This window comes from Phaethon lepturus, unplaced genomic scaffold, assembly GCF_000687285.1.
Source record: "Phaethon lepturus isolate BGI_N335 unplaced genomic scaffold, ASM68728v1 scaffold3157, whole genome shotgun sequence".
Classification (NCBI taxonomy): domain Eukaryota; kingdom Metazoa; phylum Chordata; class Aves; order Phaethontiformes; family Phaethontidae; genus Phaethon; species Phaethon lepturus.
This window is the reverse complement of record NW_010552355.1, coordinates 97169-114624: the sequence shown is the minus strand read 5'-3', so window position 1 is coordinate 114624 and position 17456 is coordinate 97169. Positions and strand designations below refer to the sequence as shown.

At 41.5% G+C, this 17456-nt stretch overlaps 1 protein-coding gene across 1 annotated transcript; it reads right to left on the bottom strand.

Moving 5' to 3' along the window:
- Positions 1–1631: 1631 nt before the first annotated feature.
- SH2D1B (SH2 domain containing 1B) lies at positions 1632–12589 on the bottom strand. The gene is made up of 4 exons (XM_010291176.1): positions 12456–12589; positions 6813–6876; positions 4123–4291; positions 1632–1669 (listed from the first exon to the last, which is right to left on the bottom strand). Exons 1-4 carry the CDS (start codon positions 12587–12589, stop codon positions 1632–1634), a joined length of 405 nt encoding a protein of 134 aa, XP_010289478.1.
- Positions 12590–17456: the final 4867 nt, after the last annotated feature.

Here is a 17456-nt window from a genome sequence, read left to right as displayed (position 1 = left end):
CCTGCCACCTGGGGCACCCCGAATGCGCTCTTACACTCGATGTCAGGCATCATGTGGTCAGGGTCCTGAGGCATGGCCTGGGATTCCTTCTCCCTCGGTCTTTTCCCTAAGGTTGAACATCAGTGTCAGTGACTGAGCACGTCGGGACTGCTGCTACTCTCATGTCAGAGAAACTGCAGCGCTCTCTCTGGTAAAGTGACTCAGCGCAGCAGAAGCTCGATCAAGTACGTGTGGCAACCCACTCTCAGGCGGACTACTGAATTCTGCCAATTAGGAGACACGTATGTTCAACAGCAGAAGGGTTGATTTTTTTTTCTCTCTAATAATACCTTTTTTCCTGATCAACTACTTTCTTTTCAATTCAGGATATTTGGACACATACGTTAGTATTTTTGGCAATACCAGAGTTAATTGATATACTTGTTTCTTGTCTCCTTCATCCTAGAAGTACCGGTTGTGCCTGGCACCAAAAACTGTTAGTACTGTTAAACTCATGATGAAGTCCAAAGCACTGAAAGATCTACAAGTCCTTTAACAAGCAGTGGTGTAAAAGAAACATCATAGTATAAAAGACATGAATAACTTGTGAAAGATTTTTAAGAAATACACAACCGTTGTGTCTTCCTCAAGATCACAAACAGATAGGCAGTTGGTACTAGTGACTAGGAGAATCAGGGCATATGTTGCATCTCTGGCTTTGGCTGCTAGTTGCAGGCCACCTTCAGAACAAAAGTAAATATTAAATATTTAAAATTACGGGTAAGATTAAAGCAAATTCTTACATTAAAAAGAAAACAAACCAAAACCAAAACCCATACACCTTTTAATACAGAGCTAACGGCAGTAGCAAATGAAATATAGTAAGCATTCTCAAATGTACAGTACCTATTGAAAAAAACTAGGATGTGTTCATAACCATCCTACATGTAGAACTTGCACTCCTCTTGTAATCTACCAGAATCATTCATCAATATTAAAAGTATTTCAAAACATTTTCATGTTGTTGATTAATTCTTTATGGCATGGATTTAACACAGTCTTTTTGTTTAAATTTACATTATTCCAAACTGCAGGATAGTAAGAGTATTCCTAGCTGAAATACTATCCACTTATCCAACAATGAAGTAACATGCATCATGCACAAAATAACAAGATCGAGTGGTTTTTAAGCATCATATGATGCCAATAGAATTTTTGTCATGTACGGTTTTTATCAACACATACCAGTTCTGCCATAAACTACTGCTTTATGCACATTCATTTATTTTAGTTATATTGCTGCTTTCTAACAGATTTATTTTAGCAGTAGACATCTTAGACAGTTTGCTGACTGAAAAACCGAAATACACATACATGTACACAGATACTCTTCCCCCCCATATGTATGTATATGTATGCATGTGTCTGTTATAAAAATTAATTCTTATATTGCTGAACAGAAACATATAGTAAGTACTGGATCTACTGGGAGAAAATACAGCTGCTCTGACAGTCTGCAAAAGGAGGAGACCAATTCCAGAGGCAAAGATCCACAGCGGAGAATGCCCAGCTCGCAGCTCTCCCCAGCGGATCCCTTGTGCTGTGGCACAGCCTGAAATGGCAGCTTCCCAAATCATCAGGCTGCAGATCATTCAGGGTAAGACAGTGACATAATTGCTGTCATCAATTTCTGTAAAGAAATCAATAAAATAATAATAATAAAAAAGATGTTGTCATTGCACATGGCTCCTCTGAAAGCCCATGGTTAGCATGGATGGCCGGTGGCCGTGTTGTTGGGCAGGTATCAATAACTCAGTTTGGTTTCAATTGCAGGGCCAATGTTTAGGCCCTGTGTCCTATGGATGGGTCCTCCCGGAGTCTGTGTGGAGGCAAAGCCTGCATTGCCTTTTCTGAGCCAGGAAGCTCTGTTACTAAAGATTTGTATCCATGTGAGACTGCTTCCTGAGGAACAGTCAAACGTCGGAAATCATCCTTACTTAGTAAATCAGATCAATAGCTGAGATAGATAGCTATGACTATAGCATAACAAACCCTTTCTTCTCTAAAGAAATACCCAACAGAAAAGCTCTCCGCCCAACTAAGGGAGGAGAGCCTGAAAAAACCCTTTCTCTTCTAGACCTTGTCAGATTTATTATGGTTTTTTTTGAGAAGCCAGGGGAAAGGCAGAAATTGCATGCTGAGGACTTGATCTCAACTATGGAAACCTACTGCCTCTTCAAGCAGCCACCCTCAAACAAGCTGTTCCTAGGCTAGAAAACAATGTCCAAAAATGTCCAGCAACCAGCATGGTGACCCCAGTCCCTTGAGGTGTTCCACTGGTCACACTGGAGTGCTCAGTCCTGCGCATGCTGCAAAGCCAGTTGCTGGTGTGGCTTGAGGGACCGGGCCAGAAAAGTATGGTGCTTGCTTTAGGAAGCACTGTGGTGTTTTACATGGTGCCTGCATTTCAGAGAGATATCCATCATGACATTAACCTAAGCTCCCTCTGTGCGCACGTAATAAAGCAGTCTGAGGGGGAAGTTTGGAATGCTGTACAAGTAAAATTTAAATTAGAATTGTCCAGCAATGATTCCAAAGTAATTTCATTATTTTGAAAAACCTCCATTTTTATGATAGTAAAGCTAAAGGATTTGTTTTCCTCCCTGCGAGTCCAGACCAGGACATTGTGCATCTTCTAGAAAAGTTCATGTTGTATGACCAGACAATAAAATATGTATTACAACTGATTTTTCCTAAAAATTTATCCATGCTACTGTAGTATTTTCCATCTCCCTGGACCAGCAATGACAAGATACCCTAAAAACCTTTTTGCAGTAAATGTGGCGTGTCTGCCTTAGTGACACAAGGGAGAATGCACTGGTGGAGACACTCGAAATGCCGCTCTGCTACTGTTTCTCTCGGCGAGGTTGTTGCTGCTGCACTGGCCCCTAAAAATGCAGCTTAGCGCATGAAGCAGTGGGGAGAGCTCACCCCTTCCTGTCCTGTCTGCTTGACACAGGGAGCTGTCGTACTGTTGTTTGCAAAAAACACCAGTACTGGCAGGAGGTATGACTGTGGCAGAGAGCAGAGAGGCTGGCCCACACAACCAGCTGGCGTTATTCGTGAGATAGAAGTCATGCAAAAGGTTGGATACTCCAAGAAGTTTTTCCTGTACGATAACTGTACTTAATGAAAGGGTTTCCCTCACTCGTTACACTTAGTCCTCTCGTAAGAGGACCTAGAAAGGTTTCAAGGTTATTTTGCAGCCTGTGACCTGATGGATGCTGCAGCTGACAGTTGTACAACAGAATATGGTAAGTGGCTTTCAAAATTGTGTGAGGGATTGCTGGCAAGTTACCAGTAATATCTCTATTCATCCTCCCCAAACCAAGGACATAAATATGACATGGGACTATAAAACATGGTCTATCAGTTCGTGAAAACCTCCATCTTTACTGTATCCATTTGCATAGTATTTCTGTCAGGTAGAAAAGTTGTATCTTTATCTTATACCTGGGACTTCCGAGCATAAATTAGCAGACGGTCAACCACAGATTGAACTCTGGTTCTAAAGCTGTGATCCTCAGCACAAGGCTCTATGCTTCTTATTTGCAACATACTAACTTGAAAAATTAGTAATGTTTTAATACAAATCACAAAAACACACAAGCTGGCTGTTTTGGTTTTTTGTTTGTTTGTTTTTCCCCTCAGCATCTCAAAAATAGCTTGAACTAGATTTTGGTACAAAAATAGCTTTCAACCTGGACAGTGCAGGTAAAAGACAGCATCGACTCCCAGGGAAGCGCAGGGGCTTGGCAGCTTGGCAGAACCACACTGGGTAAAACTGGTCCTCAGCCTTCCCTAGCCTAGGAGCATCAACACCCATGGAGGAGTGAGACGTGGGCAACATCATGCTTTGCCTTCTGTATCGCTTGCAATTTTAATTTTTTTAGTTGTGGTGGATGAGGGTATGTAACTTGTGAGCTGGGAATAACCATTTTCCAATGAACATGAAAAAGAAGGATGTTGAACTTCTGTCTATGTGAGCTGATCTCAGAAGACACGTAGCAACTATTCACCACAAACCTGTCAGTTCAGTCATCTTAAAAAGAAGAACCACAAAGGCAGAGCTAAATTTCTTACCATCATAAACGTCATCCTTTCCTGAATTGAACCTCTGGCTTCTCTGCGAGGCCTTTTGTTTCTTTACTGGGTAGCGGAGGTTTGTAATTAGTCCTTGATTTGGCTTTTCATAAGTGTGTATTAGGTCCTTTAATGTTCTAAAGAGCCTCTCTGGAACACCTTCAGAAGTCTGCAAGGAAAGGAAAGTTTGTTTGCAACTGTCCTTCACATAGAGTCCCCTAAATGAAAGGAACAGTAGGTTGTTTCTTGTTTGGAAAGTTGTTTTGTAAACAGATTTGGTAACAAAATATTGTACCACCTTTAAAACACTAGGGACACCTGTTCGGTACTAAGTGTAACCTCCCTCACCACTTTTTTTTTTTTTTTTAAAAGCTGGAATCAGTTCAAGATATTGACTCAGTTGTGTGCTGCAGCAATCCACTACAGCAGATAGTCAAAGACTGACAGCATTACTGAATTCCCTCTGGTCTTGCAGGACAAGTTTAGGGGCAAGATATTTAGTTCTCACTTAAAATGTTGTATTTAAGCAATTATGTGAGAAGCAGAATGTTTTACAAAATATCAGCACTGTCAAGCAAAGGACATGTGCAGAGGCAGTGGATGTGTCTGAGGATCTGTATGAAGGTCACCAGCACCAGCTTTCACTTTCAGGCGGGAGTTTATTATTTGTCCGGCTTTGTGACTCGCACTGCAGACTCCTGAGGCCGTACACGGAGGATGGCACTCCTAAGTGGGGCAACGGCGTTCTCACAAACTGCTTTTTAACGTGTGGGTTCATACAGCTGGACTGAACTGCTTCGACGGGACAGCCCGCCAGTGATCTGTACAGAGACTTTGCAGTGCTGGTGACTTCAGGACAGTGACAGACAGTAAGCAATTAATCAGCTGTAATCACAGTGAGGATCCTACTATTAGTCATTAAAAGTGAACGGGGCTTTGGATTAGCTTCATTTGCTATCTGAAAAAGAAACACATCTTTATTTTCTTCAGTTTTCTGCATCCTTTATCTTCCCTCACCCCTGTGTGGACTGGGTGCCACTGCCTCTGTGTACTGGGTTTTCTGGGATGGAGTTAACTTTCTTCACAGCAGCCTGCATAGGGCTGTGTTTTGAATTTGTGACTAAAACAGCGTTGGTAACACACTCCTGTTTTGGCTGTTGCCAAATGGTGCTTGCACAGCCTTGAGGTTGTCTCTTTTTCACGCTCTGCTCCCCTAGCTAGTAGGCTGGGGGTGCACAAGACGCTGGAAGGGGACACAGCAGGACAGTGGACCTGAATTGACCAAAGGGCAACCCCATCCCATCCCATAAGACACTGTGCTCAGCAATAAAAGCTGAGGGAAAGTGGGGACGTTCGTGGTTATGGCACTTATCTTCCCAAGCAACCATGACGCGTGCTGAGGCTCTGCTTTCCAGGAGGTGGCTAAACATCTGCCTCCTGATGGAAAGTAGTGACTAAACTCCTTCTTTGCTTTGCTTGCGTGCACAACTTCGCTTCACCTATTAAACTGTCTTTCATCTTGATTCAGGAGTTTTCTCACTTTTACTCTTCATGTTCTCTTCCCCCCACCCTGTCCTGCTAAGGTGGGGAGGGAGCAAGCAGCTGTGTGGGTGCTTAGCTGCTCATCGGGGGCAACCTACCACACTCTAGAAAGTTCATGGCTGAATTTGGCCCTTAAAAAACCCAAACAATCTCACCTCCACCATCAATATATTATTCCAGTCTATTATTTTAGCAAGCCAAACCAATTTGACTTAAAAATTTGAAGAACAGCACTCGTTTTACATTCTTGGCAAAACCTTGTAAGGAAAATTTGGTTTGAAAAAACTAAAAGTGTTTGTGTTATTATCTGCTGATAGGCATGACACCAAACCCCAGGACAGTGGCTATAGTCCAAAATGTATAATTTTTTGTCAACGAACCGTTCTTCTTCATGGGAAATTATGTCCCTTGTATTCAGTCCAAACCATCAGTAAGCAAGAAATTACCAGCATATGAGAGCTTGGTGTGTCCTTTATGGAGCAAGTTCCTCATTCCACTTAAATGCTACTTAATTGTTGGCAGTCCTGTTGGCTGTCCTACTGCAAGCAGGGGAGTGAGCCAGCTTTTTAAGTGTCCTCTCATCTTGCCTAGGGATTTGATTGATGCAGTCTGCTCTTATGCATATTCAAGCAATGAGCAGCATTATCTGGGGTCATTATTTCAGGTGCCTCAGAAATGCACAGAATTATAGATAGGTTTCTTTAAATCAAAAAGATAGTTGCAACATTCCAAATCCCTACAAGATGCTGGGTGCAACGGCAGAGCTTTCAAACAGGAAAATCTAATTAGGAACAGGAACAAGTAACGAAAGTGATAGATTTTTCTTCAATGCTATAAAAAAGAAATGCTCAAATCAGAAAGCAGCTGGTCAACAAATAACAGATCCACTTAGGTTATAAGGGAATTCTACAAAGAAAATAGCTACTTCTGAGCTCATATGTAATAATAAATATTATTATCTTATTTATAATAAAGATTATAATCTTTATTATAATCTTAATAATAAAGATTAAATGTCAAGAATTGAGTAGAGAAGAAAGCAAACTTGGTAATATTTTCTAAGGTAATGTGTTCATGTATATGAACTTTTTTTAACCAACACAATGATGTTTAGTGCAATCTTTACTGATGAAATGAGAGTTACCCACCTGTATTCTAAAATTTCCTTGGTGTTCTCTGAAGATACGGTAAGTGTAGATGAGTTCTTCAAAGCTGTGAAAAACATTGTTGTATACATTATGCTTTTTATCAACTGTCAGACCACTGCAACTTGCTTAGACTGCTACAGCTGATCTTGACAGCCAGCTTTTGTTTTTGTTTGCTTGCTTGTATCTTAAAGTAAACTGCAATATAATGAAAGACTAAAAACAAACAAATATAAAGGAATGCCTAATGCTACATATGCACATTCACTTTTCCATTTGATTCATATATCAGAGCTTTCAAAATACCTGAAATACTTTAAGTCGTATGTTTAATTGTCCGTTAGCCAAAATTAGTCATGCATGTTGTTTTTGTAAGCCTCAGAAACCCAAATATTACTTTATCACGCCTTGCCAATTCAATCTAACCCCCTGTACATCACTAATGCAGTTCTGTTTGATTTGGATCAAATTCATGACACGATTTTTTGCCCTGCAGAGATAGACCACGTACGGCAAATGCTGCTGAGTACTGTGTTCAATCTGCAGTCACTGCACTTTGCTCAGCGTAGACCTTCACAAAGCACATCCAGCTAGATCACCTCCACATCAGCGAACTGCCTGAGCTTTCCTCCAGCTTCTTAGGTGCATTTCCTCTGCCAAGTTTTGTGCTGCTACAGCTCCAGTAAAATAGATTTGGTACGTAAAAGCAGTGAAAATGCTTCAAGTTTATACACCCAGAAAGGGCTGGATGTCACTGAGAATTTGTATTACCTGTTCTGAGGAAGTAAAACACAAAACAGTCCCTGGAATTCCACTGCAGGTGCCATGTAAGAGAAGAGTCCTGGCTTCCACAGGGTGCCTACATCCTTGCTCACCTCCAGCAGAATTGTGTCACAGCACTAGAAACCACCTTGTGCAAATGTCAATGTGGGAATAAACTGCAAGCAAAGGGCTGGCATGCATGTCATCGAGAACTGCAGTATCATCTCCATCAGCAGTGAGGAGAAGGGGAGCCGTGGTCTGGTTGACAATCAGACTTTACACCAGTGTATACGGAGGGGTTAAAAGATGGAATTTCGGTCCGTAGTTGGACACTGAGTGAGAAGTAGACAGTGAGGAAACTGCAGCAGGGGGGTTAAAAGATGGACTTTCGGCCCGTGAGAACACCGCAGTTAGCACAGTGAGAACAGATAGCTGGGTGAGAAGTAGATAACAGGCCGGGTGAGAGAAACCAGATGGTTCCCCACAGAGATAAGAAAGTTGAACAATACTAGGGAAGGACGTGGAGGTAGGAATCCTTGCAACATCTTGCTATTGGCTTAAGCATGATTGACAATATGTCGTGTGTACAGAGCCTACGAACCAATAGATGGGATGGCTATGGTGTGCGCAGCGCGCCTGACCAGCGCGCGCATATGCCATAGACTCCCTATGCTGAGTCAGCAAGAGAGGTGTGTTTCGGCACTCGCTGGTCACGTGTGTCAAAACCCACTCCTCCACAATTGTATAAATACCGGGATTTCCCGAAAAGCAGGGGATCGGTGTATGGCGAGGCCACCATTGCCTCTGTGGGGACGCCCACGTAAAGCTGGCACCTACTGACTGCTGGGCTGAGCGCGCGGTGCAGGACGACACAAGAATGTATGGATGGGCCATCTTCCTCACAGTCCTCAGGTCGGTAAGACAACTCCTTTGCAAGATACTCTTAGTGTAACGCATGCTTGTAGGTAATAAACGCTTGTTGCTTTGCCCCTTGTAGCCTGTGTATATGTGTCTACCCTTCTCGGAAATCCTCAAAACCACCCTAGGACATAATTGGCAACGAGGATGGGATTCCCTAAGACAACTGGGTTGGGCTAATCTTCAGACAACATTTCCACAATAGAAAGACAGTGCTAATATGAACCCCTCCTTCAAAAATGGAGCTATAAGGAAGACCTAAATAGCTACAAAGACAAAAATGAGGTTCCCTTTTTTCTCTGAAGTCATACTCTAGGGGAAAATGAGCTGGCTTCTAACTAATTACCATGTCCACAAGAGAAGCTGTCACCTTTCAAAAGACTGATCTACAGCCGAGAGCAAGGATGAGAGATTCACATGGGATATGACACAAGACAGCAATGCTGTATGGAAAGAAGCACATTGGCATGGAGTGATGCTCTGACAGATGGCCTTTGCAAATGTCTTCTATCATATTGATAGCAGTTGGGAAGGATGTGAGGGGGAGAGAAAGAAGACTGTATTAATCTAAGTCGTGGTAAAGAATGATTCTGTAGAAAACTTGCAGTTCACCTTTCGCATGAGATCATCTGGCATTCTTCTGAAGAAGAGAACAGGTGAGGAGGTTGCCACAGCATATACAGAAGTGTGAAGTTGCAGAATGTTTTTCATGTAATCTGCTTTCCTCTTGGGAGCCCTCAAGAAATTGTGGCACTACAAATTCACAGTTATTCTCTTGACGCTGCTCCAGTGCTCCAGCTCACTCCACACAGTGACCCCTTGAGCTGTCTGTATCTTCATGTATTCCAGATGTGATCACGTACCACTTCAACCTAGAATATGATTGCTTTGACCAGAGCATAGCTGGAGATACTATGCTGGACATATATTCAAGAGCATGTATGATATTAGGGACTTAACAGCGGACTGAGTCTCTGACCCCTGCTTCCAAAAGCAGACACTGGTGGAAGGAAGAGGCACCACATTTTTAACATAGCACGAGACTGGAAATGTCTGCGAACAGCAGCTAGTATCACAGACATGAGAAGTTCTGCAGTAAAGCTCAATGAGGCAGGGATAGAAAAGCAAAACAGAAGGGAGCCTAGAGTTCGCAAGATGAGACAATGTTTCAGATCTTGAAATAAAAGATTACTCTAACCAGGAGGTTTCAAAGAGCTTATGAACTAAACCTAACACATGCCTTTATATAAGAGTAATTTGGTTCCACAGACATCCCATGTTATCATCTATCTTCTTATCTTCCTCACATCTATCTGTGATACCTTCCTAAACTTCATTTTGCAGTTGTATCACAAGAAGGCTATTGGATTCTTGGAGAGATGTTAGCAGAAAATGGCCTCCAGTCAGCAGCACCTAGAAAATGACTGCACCGGTCCTACTTCTAAGAAAACTATTCTTCCTTTGCATTTCCCAGGGCTTTAGTTACTATTATTTTTAATAATATGCAGGTGTTTGAACACTCAGGCTACAGATGGCTTTGGATATATTCTGTCAACAGAAATAAAAGCTTTGTCAAATACCTCAGTGGCAGCTATTCAGAAGATGAACTGGAGATCATGACCATGATCAAAAAAGGCAGTAAGGTTGCAAAGAAATACACATCACAAATAAGTGGAGGGGAAGCAGTATCTGAAAACAAGTTCTTTTAACTTGTATGCATGTTCATCAGCAGGATTTCAGCTGTAGCTACATGAATCGAACTGTCATGAGAAGGAGAATCTTAGGGTGAAAAACTAGCTCGAGGGACTTGTGCATAAGTGAATAGATACTCTGGAAATAAACTACTTTGTTCTGCAAAAAAAGTTACGATGGCCTGAGGTGAGGATAAGACTTCCAGTTAGAATAGATTTTCTTCAGTTCGAACAGTTGCATCACAGGGATGCATCTTTTGTTTTTTTTACTCCTTGAGATACCTGTGGAAATTCACATGTTCCTGGCTTAAGAGTAAGCAGAGACATAGAAACGTGAAAGAAAAAATACCAGAAACCAATAATTTTTGAAACTTGTTCTTTACTGATCACCTAAATTTTGAAAGTTCACTGCCTGGATAGATATTATCTGACTACTCCAATTTTTACTAAATAAACATGAAACTACCATTAAAATGTAAACTTCTGTTTCCACATTAACTACTCCCCCCTCATACCCCATTAGCAGAGGACAAAAAAGTTCATTGTTTTCTGTAGCAAGTGGATCAGTATCTCTGCCCATGGATCAGATAATTTGAGAGGTGTGCATCAGTTTGTGCATCAACCATGTTAGGTACTAAGCAATGTTTTCAGATGCAATTCTAATCCAAAAGTTGTCTTTAAACAGCACTAAGAATTTCAGTGTTGACTGCCTTCAGTTTTAGGACAGCTTTCCTCTGCCTAGTCAACCACTGACAGACAGTCCAGTCTCTGAGGCAGTTCTGAGCCAATACACTATTACCATCCCATTTGCTATCTGAAGACAACCCTTGCTTTCACCTCTGCAAGCCAGTATCTGTTATACCATTGCTGCCACCCCTACAGTTTAACTATTACATTTGTTGATGCACGACTTAAAAGTCAAATACAGTAAACACTGAAGTTTTTAACACGAAAAACCCACAGAGGCTAGCTGGAAGTCACATGCTTTTTCATATGCCTGCCTAGAACACTGTCAACAGACAAAAGCATGTCTGCAAGCTATCACAAGGTAGATCTGCTTTGCCCTTTAAAAAAACCAAAAATAAATAAAAGAAAGGGAAAATACCCCTGTTAAGTAAAGCTTAACCTTTATGTCAGCTTGCATTTACCCACAATGTACCCTGTAGAAGAGTCCTTTGCTCACTGACGTGCCATCAGTAGTTCCAACTCATCGCACACACCTAAGTAGTCTTTCACTTTCTCATCTACCTCTGCTACATGAGATCTCAACAGCCATCTTCCCATGTCAGGGACTAATACCATCATTCTTACTCTGTAATTTCTCCTTTCTTCTACCCACTAACCCCATAGTACTCCATTTCCTTCTCCATTTTTCTCCCTTCTCCTTTGATTTCTTTCAAAAGAAATGCATTTTTGGTTGTTGATAAAAACATTTTATGATTTTTTAATTAACTAATGTGGTGTTAAGAATTTTTCATGTCACAAACACATCCTCAAGGACAGTATAAAACCTCATAGGGTCAAACAAAGAAAGACTCAGAGTTACTAACTTATAAACTTTGAACGCATTAGGAACAGATCAATTATATATGAAAAGTGTAAAACAGGCTTCTTGAAAGGGAAATAAAAGTGCTATTCCCTACAGGAAAAGAAAATAATAAAAATTTAATTGTAGAAATTCAAGTTAAGGACTAGAAGTAGCAATTTTCTATGCCCATCTTGTTCATGGACTTGTCATGTGACTTTGAACAGGACATTATAGCTTTCTGTCTCAGTTTATGTTCTTACATCAGATAAAATCCCTTTGAAACACAAGCCTAAGCTTTCATCAGATAGAAAGCCTACAGGGAAGGAACTGTTTTCTAACATACAGTGAGACTTTTCAGTTTTCAGACTTTTCGATAGTTAAAATGCTATTTAGTCATCATTACAGAGGCAATAACTTTGAGTAAGGTTCTTACCATGTTTTGGCAGGCTAAGCTATTTTCTCTGGGCTCCCCTTGTAGTCTGCAGAGAGAGACCAGCATCAGCAGATTGGAGTTCATCTATCCTCTGTTTTATAAAATGTCTTTTGAAAATGCCACACTCTATAAAGCATGGCATTTTCACCACTCACGATAAGGGAAGCCTAAGGCAACCAGCATTACTTAAATACATATATGCACTCCTTGGAGTCTGTTAATATTAGGAAAGAACTATTCATGCTAGAGAAGATGAACACTTGTCTTTAGAACTATCTGAAAATTCATAAAAAAATTAGTATTAGAGTACTTACAAAACACAGAGACACAAGGCTCCTTCCACACTTTCACTCTCTCGTATTAAATAGCTACCATTCTTTTTGTTCTTGCTCAGCAGTTCTTCACAGGTTCTTTTTGTTATCTTTCCATGAAAAAATGGAAGCTCCATGGACAAAAGAAAACCAGGTCTCTCACCTTTCAAAGCAATTCCAGAGAAAGGCAGAAGCCTGGCATTAAAAGACTTATTCCAAACGCAGCTGTCAGCAGACAACTGAAATTGAAGGTGCTAAGCACATACACGAGTTCATTTGTGTTGTTGCCACTGTCCTGTCTGTAGTGAAGCTGGCTACCAACCTGTGCTTACAGCTCCTGAATGCAGTGAAGGCAGGAAATGGGCAATGGTTTGTCTACACTGGTCACGGTCCGCATCAGAAGGGAAGAGTTTTGTCATATATCATCAGATGTTTGAGTTGTGTATCACTCTTCTAAACTATGCAATAGTTAAGTTGACACCTAAGTATAGTTATATTTTTAAGTTAACTTTTATGTTCAAAGCCCTGAAAATAGGGTTCTTGCTCATAGTATGGAAGAATGCTGCTTAGTTTAATTCCTTTCATTGCCACAGTTGTTTGTTTTTTGTTTGTTTTGTTTTGTTTTTCTTCTTTTTTCTGTTTACCTGATATTTCAAGTTTTGGTGAAAGTTAGTCAGCAGTATTTGAGAATGAGATTTTTTAAAACAGAGCATTCTTCTCCCCCTTTCTTCTTTTTAAAGTATAGCTATTTTATCAAGATGTCTCTGTGCCATGATTTAGGAAATATGGCAGGAAGGAGACGGGGATCATACAGTGCCTTTTGCCACCCCTGGGAAGCTGCTGTCAATTCAACAAGGGCAGGATACAGCCACGTGTAGAACTGCTGTTCCCTGATGGAAGAAATGCTGCCCAGCTCCACAGGAGATGCTCTTCCAGGCATTTTGTACTTTCCCTGCTTGAAGCCAAGGACCAGGGGAAGAGCACACAGACCTGGAGAAACAGGACATAACAACATGTCTGTGCAGTGTTTGTGAGGAAGACCAAATTGAGGGAGGACATAAAGATGTGGGGGAAGCAGTGATCCAGATGGCAAGAATGACAGGAGAGATAGAGTCCTCAAAGGAGGGGAGAAGGATCAGGGACCCGTGCAATACAGCCTGGTCTCGAGGTAAAATGGAGTCCAGATACACAAGTATCTGGCACTGGCAAGGGTCTTCCGGATTTCAAAATGTGCTGTTTGCACACTTACCCCCCAGCTCTGACACCTAGGGCCAGCTCTTTCTGAACTATGAAGTCCTCATGATATGTCATGATTTCCCAGTTGCCAAGTCATTCTGGTGATGCCCTTGCCCAGAAGCAATGATTCCTGCAACTTCAGTTCAAGATAATACCGGTGACATTAGACCTGTGTGGTGCAATTCCAGGATCTACCTTGCTGATGATCCACGCAGTTGACAGGGGAATGCCAAAAGATGACATTTTGATATTTTTCCCTTTTGTTTTCACAAATCCTCCCCCATTTCATAAAACTCCAAGACACTTGTGATGGCAAGTACTTGACAGTTAGGATATGCCAGAGTTATAGCATGCTGCTGGCAAAATCTCAGGTCTTCTCCCTTTGTGCAAATGATGTATGATAAAGGATCAAGTGTGATGGTGGGGATGGTCAATTATATGACTTCATTATTTTTGTGTTTGTCATCTACCTCACTAAAGCCATAGACTGGGCTATACTACAGGAATAAGTCAGGACTATATAAGGCAGGAAGAAATTATCTATAGGAACTCTTGTCTTTTTTGTTCAAAATTAATAGGTGAATTTGAGAAAAGAAAATGAGTGCTTGTGATGTCCTGATCAGCCTCAGCCATGAAGCCATGGAAAGCTCCAGAAAAGACTTGCAATTCTCTGTTCATGCAAAGGTTTAAACAGAGTTCAGAGTGCAGTAGAACTACACAAGGATTTTAATAGAGAAACAAAGTGTGAGATACAGTGACCGCTGGCATCTTGACCACAGAATGGGAAAAACATCCTGTAGAAAAAAACAAGGTAAATAACTGACTGAACTCTAGTAAGCAAGGACAGCTGTTGTACATGCAGCTCTTACTTTCAAGTTTCTTACTCTGACAACTTTATACATGCAAAAATCTCATGTTAACATCAGTGTGTTTAACTGCAAGTTAATCATGCATGACACTAAGAGCATTTCCAGATGGCATCTTAGTTAGTTTAGGAATAAAGCAAAAAGGTACGGCTTTGTGTCAAAGAAATTTAGGGAGTTTTAAAAAAAGATTCCTTTAAGGGAGGAGCCTAGAAATGGCAAGTCCAAAGTGAAGCTAAAGCTGATGTCTGTACTGCAGTGACCACAGATTACAATAAAACAAGTCCCCATTCCTCAAGAGGATAGTGAGAGTAGGGGGGAAACACCCCCCCTTGACTTGCAAGTGTCCTTAAGAGCATGTGGCAAAGGTTCTTCTTGTTATCAAATACACCTGTATTTTCCTACAGTTAAAACTGTTTGGGGCTTTTTGTCTACACATCTTATAAATAAAAGATTTCCATGAGGTATTGTGAGGTGACTGGCTCTTACAGAAGCCCAGCTCTGCAAAGGAAGAGCAGCAGCTGCTCAGCACTGCCCCACTTCAGGCAGGTTCTCTCCTCTCTGGGCTGAAAGGAAAGCAGATAGGAAACAACTACAAATTCCTCTTTCAGGAACGTAATGACTACGTGTTCTTCACAATTTTCTATAAAGATCTCATTAGCTAGGTGCAGAAACAGAAGACAGTAATTTCAGCAGATCTTGCAGATCTGAATCTAGAAGTTACTTAAAGGGAAACAGCAGCCACTCGTTGCCTGCTGACTGCTTAGTAGAGTGCTTCTCTGATGACAAAAAAATGCTTGAGCAGGAGAAAGTGCGTGAGGAGAAATGAGGGCTGGGGGCTCCTTTCAGCAAGCAGTCACCATCCACAGCCTTGACCACCTTCATCCTCAGGCAAGAGCAGGAGCAGCAGGTTCTTTTTGCCCGGCCTTTTCCTGCCAATGGCAGATGCCGTGTTGGCACCAGTCCTTAAGTCCAGCACACTTCTGTTTCATCAGCGCTCTCTAGAAGCCTTGACCGAGATCTGAGGAAGATATGGTAAGGTTTGAGATGACACGGAGACCCAGGCAAAGGGTGTCAGGCAAGGGGAAGCAGAGAGCAGGGTTTGGGCGCAGACAATACACGGGTGGCAGGAAGACAAAGCGTGGAGAGGGGATTCTGCATGGGCCAGCAGCAGCAACAACAGCGGGGACTGGGAGAAACAGAACAAGGAGCAAGACAATGGAGAGACAGTGTCACCGTTTTGGCTGGGATAGAGTCAATTTTTTTCTTGATAGCTGGTGTAGTGCTGTGATTTGGATTTGGGACGAAAGTAATGTTAAGAACACTCTGATGTTTTCAGTTGTTGCTGAGCAGTCAAGGTCAGTCCAGCTTCTCACACTGCCCTGCCAGTGAGCAGGCTGGGGGTGCATGGGGAGCTGGGAGGGGGCACAGCCAGGACAGCTGGCCCAGGCTGGCCAAAGGGGTATTCCATACCGTATGACATCATGCTCAGTATATAAACTGGGGGAGTTGGCCAGGGAGATGCCACAGCTTGGGAGCTAACTGGGCATCAGTCAGTGGGTGGTGAGCAATGGTGCTGTGCATCACTTGTTTTGTATATTCTTTTATTATTATTATCATAATTTTTTTTTTCTGTCCTATTAAACTGTCCTTATCTCAACCCACGAGTTTTACCTTTTTTTTTTTTTCTGATTCTCTCCCCCATCCTGCTGTGGGAAGTGTGTGTGACGGAACGGCGGTGTGGTTGTTTTAGCTACCTGCCAGGTTAAACCACGACAGTCCTTTTTGGCGTCCAATGTGGGGCTCGACAGGTTGAGATAACAACAAATCTGACCACGACACGTTAGAACAAATTTGTTATAAGCGTTCTTTTTATTAGTTTGGCAGTTGCGGGTCACCATGTTGATTTATTTGCTCTCAAAGTTGTTGTGCTTGTTCTCAGGGTTGTGTTATGGAACACCTTACATGCTGTATACGTTCCCTGTTGTGCTGTTTATAATTTCTGGGAACTGGGTCAAGATTACATTGTGCTGTACTTTGTAACAGCAGCTTATGATATGATAAAATGGCTGGTTGTAAAACTAATCTGGTATTTCTACTCAGCATTGCTGTCATCGCTGTACTTTGGGAGCCATCTCTCAGAAACTATTAATAATTACACTTTTTACCTTTTCTCTTCAGGGACCCAATTTATGGAGGAAACACCTTGCTTCCCCTTCCCCTTCTCCTCCAGGCTAGTTACAATAGCTCTTGAGATTTTTTAATATCCTTGGGATGTTCAAACCACCATGTTCCTGTTGCTCCTACTCCTGAATGTGAAGGATACTGAAATAACATTGAAAGGGAAGAAGCAACAGACCTCAAAAAAAAAAAAGTGAAAATACCTAAGTGGATTTGGGATCTAAAGGAGAGTTTAAATAAAGGGACTTGAATTATAGTGAATTTGAGACCTTGCAACAATTTCAAGAGGCTTAATGGGATGAGAAATTTTGGAATAGCAATCAGGAGCTACAGTTGAGGGAAGAGCTAATATTGTAGTGGTATAACAAACAGCTAAGGACTATCAGAAAAATTAACAAAAAATATTCCTTTGTGTAATATATGTAGGACTAAAAAAAAGAAGGGGACAAATGGACAGGAGCTTGAGAATACCAAGAAAGATTTAGAAAGCAAAAACTGAGGTTCAAGGAAGAAAGGGGTGAGCCTGTGATAAAATAATTAGGTACATCAAATAGAAAAAGCTTTCAAAGAAAATGAACCAAGGACAACAGAAGGGATAAAATTGGGACATGGCCTTAGCATAAATAAAAGGGTCTGGAATAGACACCAAAGATTAGTAGATTTGGTAATAAGTAACTGAATGTAGTGAAAGATACTATCAGCCATGATCACTAATACATCTAAC

Excerpts from the sequence above, each read along its gene's own strand:
- SH2D1B (XM_010291176.1), bottom strand. The coding sequence starts at position 12,589 with ATGGAGCTTCCATTTTTTCATGGAAAGATAACAAAAAGAACCTGTGAA. Across the intron at positions 6,877-12,455 it reads GCCTTGTGTCTCTGTGTTTT|CTTTGAAGAACTCATCTACA; the intron begins GTAAGTACTCTA and ends TGTTTTTCACAG. Across the intron at positions 4,292-6,812 it reads AAGGAAATTTTAGAATACAG|ACTTCTGAAGGTGTTCCAGA; the intron begins GTGGGTAACTCT and ends CTTTCCTTGCAG.